The sequence below is a fragment of the Chinchilla lanigera genome, unplaced genomic scaffold, assembly GCF_000276665.1.
Source record: "Chinchilla lanigera isolate Chin_1 unplaced genomic scaffold, ChiLan1.0 scaffold00007, whole genome shotgun sequence".
Lineage (NCBI taxonomy): Eukaryota > Metazoa > Chordata > Mammalia > Rodentia > Chinchillidae > Chinchilla > Chinchilla lanigera.
In genome coordinates, this window is record NW_004955408.1 from 34218545 (window position 1) to 34224149 (window position 5605).

General features: G+C 40.3%; 1 protein-coding gene across 2 annotated transcripts in view; it reads left to right on the forward strand.

The window, feature by feature from the left end:
* Positions 1–4978: 4978 nt before the first annotated feature.
* The window catches only part of Kcnn2 (potassium channel, calcium activated intermediate/small conductance subfamily N alpha, member 2), a 142669-nt gene continuing 142042 nt past the window's right edge, over positions 4979–5605 (forward strand). For both annotated transcript variants that reach the window (XM_013506903.1, XM_013506905.1), the window contains exon 1: positions 4979–5575. In XM_013506903.1, the coding sequence (XP_013362357.1) occupies positions 5296–5575 (280 nt within the window). In that variant the 5' untranslated portion in view covers positions 4979–5295. The remainder of the gene's footprint in view (positions 5576–5605) is intronic.

The window sequence follows — 5605 nt, forward strand, 5'->3', positions numbered from 1 at the left end:
AATAGCAATAACAGTTAATAGAAGTTAATTTTTAAAAAAAATAAACCTGCTTTCCTGGAAAAGAATGAATATGCAAACCTGACAATATATTAGCATTTAGGGTGCTTTATTGCTGGTGAAATTGCTATGTTTAATTCAACCTCGCAGATGATGGCTCTTTCCCTTCATACGAGTGGGCACCAACTCTCCTGCACTATGACAATTGTCAGGGCATGGATATTACCAACAATCCACAGAGGCAGATAATGTAAAGATGGAAGCAATGTGGTGCATTTTATGATCCTGCTTAGAAAGAGTTGGACAGCAAAAAGGGAAATATAAAGATGTAGAGGGTTAATGGGTAACACATAGAAATATAACTTGCTGTAATCAGAAAAAGAGAAAAGTATAAGCTAATGCATGGTGTTCCCTAAGCCTGTGAGGAAGGAGAAATTATTGATGGGGAGAACACATCAGATTTCACAGGGAAAATGAGCCCTTGAGGACGTTGGCAGCCCCTGATGTTCTGACACTGGATGGCCTGAGAACTTTTGGAGTCCTCGGGTAGAAGCTGTCACCTCACAATTAAGAAGCTGTTTTTGTTGTTGTTGTTTTTCGTTGTTTGTTTGTTTGTTCTGAACTGGAGATTGAACCTCGGGTCTTGAACATGCTAGGCAAATGCATTCCCACTGAGTTATATCCAACGTCCGTTCATTCTTTTAACAAATTTATTTATCTGTTTGAAACTGGGTCTCATCAAGTCACATAGGCTCACCTCAAATTTGGGATGCACCTGCCTTAGCCTCCCGAGTCACTGGCATTACTGGTGTGTGCCACCACACCTGGCAGGGCTGCATTTTAATACCTTTGGTTCTACTTTGCTGACTCTGTCCCAGCTGGGATGCACACCAGCTTCTCGTTCTCTGCTGCGTAAAGCCTGGCTCCTTTCTCTGGCTCCCTCCTTTGGCACAAAGGAAGAGAAAGTGAGAAGACAGTGTTGCTGGGGAAGAGAGCTACCTGGGAGTCAGTCTGGGTCCACCCAGCACTAACACAGGGTCCCCGGAGCCACAGGACTGAGGGCTTGAGCCTGCTCCCTCTGCCTTCTCGTGTAAAACACAAGACGGCCCTCACTAGTGCCAGTAAATAGTCTTCATTGATCTTCTGCTTGTATTACGGAGATTGCTAAAACAGAATGTCCAGCTGGCAGGAAAGTAGGTGGAAAAGTATGTCTGAGTACCCCAGTGTGTGTGTGTTTGTGTATATATATATACATATATATATGTATTAGGTGGCTTGTTTTGTTTTAGGTGGCTTGGATTGCAGGCATACAATGTTACCCTTTCATCCACTTACTTCATGTCTTTATAAATTGTTCTGTTGACCAAATGAAGTCAACAGGACAACAATAGTTAAAGATTATAGAAGCCAAAGTCAGTGAGGAAGTGTCCATGAAGCCATTAGCAAGCAGTTCCTTGTAATGACAGGTTACTACTTGTTCCTGTGAGCGGATGCCGTTGTCAGTTTATTCTGCTGTGCAAAATATTGGCAAAGTGTGAAACTGACGCACTACACAGACTCAGAAGACTTTGAAATCTGGCTTGTCCTTGCTATTCACCTCTGCCACCTTAGGCAGGGCAGGTACTGCCTCTCAGGTATTTTTTCCACCTGCAAAATGGAGATAATAAAACATTTTCTGCCTTCCACATGCATTTTTGGAGGCGAAATTGCTATAATACATGAGAAATTTTTATAAACTAGAATGTGCTCTCCACTAAGGTTTTCTTTTCTTTTTTTTTGAGAAAGGGTCTCACTGTGTAGCCCGGACTTGCCTTGAACTCACAACCATGTTCTTGCCTCAGCCTCCCAAATACAGGTATTACAGGCATGCACCACTACATCAGTTTCTCCTTTTTATTTTTATATGATTTTCTATATTTGGGTATGTTTCTAGCTGCCAAGGGATATTTGTTCATGAAGCCTACAGACTTTCTAAGACAGACTTCTCTTCAGTATTTCCAACCTCTTTCCTCATTTAATTAAGCAACACAGTTCCATTCTACTAGCAAACTTAGTATGATTTTTGTTGCAGTTGTTGTTTTGCTGGCATTGCTGAAATCTTTGTATATATGTTAATTAGTTGAGAAATAGTAGGAGAAAAGAGAGAAGAAAAAGTTCTCAAGTTAATGAAGTTAATGGCAAGGACTTAACATGATAATTCATGCCTAGATAAAGGAAATATTACTAAACATTAGTAAGACTATCATAATCAGTAGAGTCATTCAGGTCTTGATAATTTCGAATAATATAGAACTATAAAGATTACTTGTAATAATAAATTTAATGTTTTCAAATGTATGTTACTTATGATGGTAGGACAATTCGTAATTGAAAAGTAATGGTGTTTTCAGGACTTTTACGGTACGTTTCAGGAAATGTGGAATTGTGCTAAGGAAGCAATTTATGCTATCCTTATTCCCCACTTGAGTTTATCACTAAGGAAAATGTGTGCATAGAAGCTCTATTCTATCACCACCTGTTTTTGGCACCACAAAATAATTGAATCACCAGCAAAGAAAAAAGTGAATCTCAGAAAAATATCTACTTTGTAGGTTTGTTGAAAGTTTCTTGCAGATCACTCACTGTGAGAACAGATGCCATGGACCCCCGAGGTATCTGTGAAATTCCAGAGTATTGCTTTTAAAGGCACAATAGAGAAAACCTACACAAATAATTCCTATAGAGAACTGTCAACAATGGCATAATATAAGCAAAATAATGAGACTGGAGTATCAAAAACCTGAATCTTTTCCCCAAGACCTTGTAGTTTGGGAAATCTCCTAAGAAAGCATGTGTTTGTGTGTATGGGTGTTGTCAGCATGTATGTGTTCACAAGCTTTACATGAAACAAATACTGTATAAGAAAGCTACTCTTGTAGGTCCTAAGGAAAAAAGAGAATTTACACACACACACACACACACACACACACACACACACACACACAAATGCTGGAAATAGATATTTAACTGACTAGATTTCAAACGCGTTTTGTGGATGAGTATGACCTCTGGTGTTAATCTAGAGAAATTTCAGCACTTACAGACCTTCACAGAAGAAAGAAAAGCAAATGTAATTTTCTGCAAGCTTTTCACTTTAAATTCCTAGCCCTTATTTTTGTGTCCTTTCATCTCCTCCCTTCCTTTGTTCCTCACTGTACAAATATGAATAAGTTGGTGCTATGTGTAATGCACTTTCTATGTGAAAGAATAGTGTTTTTATTGCTCTGACTGCTTAACTTTACATATTATATGTACCTCTACAATCCTACGTGGCAAAAATCCCAAAGTTATGATATACATATTTAAAAGTCTACTTATTAGCTTAAAATTCTGGGTTGTTTTGGTTTTTGTTTTTGAGACAGGGTCTCGCTCTGCAGTTCAGGCTGGTCTTCAGCTCATTTTGTAGCCCAGGCTGGCCTTGAACTTGCAACCATCCTCCTGCCTCAGCCTCCCGAGAGCTGGGATTACAGGCATGCACCACTCTGCCCACTTTATCTGTTCATTTTATTAAAAAGAAATCATGAAAATAAAAACTTAACTGTGCTCCTGCCATGATGCCATAGTGTAAAATGCCCCAAAGTTATAATGAAACAAAATGTTTTCACGTTTTTTACTTATGATTTCTCATCATGCTAATAGAGATTCATTGTGTTTTCAGAATGCATACATTTATTAGTAAGACCTTTTGAATGTGTGTGATAGTTGATTAGTTAATGAAAAGGCAATAAATGTTTGACTTGCTGTTCTGTCTAGTCAGTGTCACATTAGTAAATTATTTTAATGAGACTTTTCAAAATATTGACTAGGCTGAAGTACCGTTAATCTGGGTTCTGATATTCTAACAGTCCCCAGTGTTGTGGAATAAATTTCCTTTTTCTTTTGTAAATTGTGCATCCTCCCCTGAACTGTCTTTAAGAGGTGAGAATTGTGTGTAGCACTACCTTGAATCTCAGCACTCCGTTTCTACATGATTAGTGATACATCATAAAGTGGAGTTATATAAAGGGTGACTGAAAAATATGGTGATTAATAGTCACCCGGCAGGGAACATAACAATGATCATGAAAAATATGGTATGTAAATTGAAAAAAAAAAAAACTACAGTGCCAAGTATGATGCGGTATGTTGGAAACAAGGAGAAATATTTTAAATAGTATTTTGAGGGCGATTATTCGCAATTGTGTCTTTTACCCTAGCAAATTTTATCTAAACCTTCAACGCATTTTTGAGCCTACTTCATTGATCAAATGTTTATGGTAATTTGTCACATGTGAACACTATAGTGCATCCTCCTCCACCTTATCTATCCACTGTGCGACTTCCAGCTCTTCCCCGAAGTCCAAATGACACCATTCGTGCAGTATCAACCAAGCTGCCTCCCAAATTCAGTGAAATTCATTATTCTAAACGTTTCATTAATTTCTCATCCTGGAGCTACAGAACAAGTCATAATAGAAATAAGAATGCTGTCTCTGATTTTCACCCGCTAAAATTCTAGTCTTAAGATTATTGAGGAATTCAAGTCCTAAAACTCCAGCACTGTCGAGTCAGGGGGGCTGGGGGTCCAAAAGCAACCCTATCCCCTTTTTTCTTTTGAATCTATTTACTGGCATGCACAAAAAATTTAAATTTTTTTAACAAACATTCAGAGAATATCTTAAAATGAATTATTCATCCCATGGCACTGAAAACACCCTCTCCCCCAAACACACACACACACACACACACACACACACACACTTACAAGCAGATACCAGGTAAGCAACTTTAGGGCAGCTGCCGAGTAGAATATCAAGAAATTGGATCCAGCTAAGAATTCCAATTACCTAAAGAGGGTGATCCGCTTTCACTCTAATTTCTTGGTCTAATTCATTATAATAATCGCTCTCATAAAAATCTTGCTTTCAAATCAATTTAAAATGGAAACAAATATTCACATGGTCAACTTCTTTCATTTTATTTTTTTTGAGATGACAATTTCCATGCACAAAGAAATAAAATACAAAGACTTAAAATGGAGCGTAACAAAGAAGCTTCAAAGGGATCTCCCATCCTTTGTGCTCATGTATCGCAACACAGGAGAATAAGCACGTCGCGGTGAATTTCAAACAACTGCAGTTTTATTGGTTTATTAAGATCAAACAATCATTATACCCAGGTCCAGCAAAACTCCAGCACTGTCCCTGGGCTGCGATTATTCAGCCGGGGTTATCAGTACAGTGCCACTAATTCCCAGCCAGGCTGTGGCTGTGGGTGTGAATGAGCTCGCGAGGGCCTTCTCCCACCCGATGCTGCAGCCGGGGCTTGGCTAAGCGCAGCGCGCGGGTTGGCGCATTCCTGACCTGCCTCTGCTTTGTGTCTGTACCGCAGGTGAGGAAGAGGAGGAGAACGGGGGAGCCCCCAGATCCCCGGAGCAGCCGCTCCCGCGCCGCCGAGGCAGCCCGCGGAGCCACCCATCGGGCTGCGGGAGGCCTGACGCCGGAGCCCGGGACCGGCGGCCGGGGGCGCCAGCCCTCCATGTTCCGCAGAGGGCGCACATGTGAGCGGGCGGGAGTGGGGAAGCCCTCCG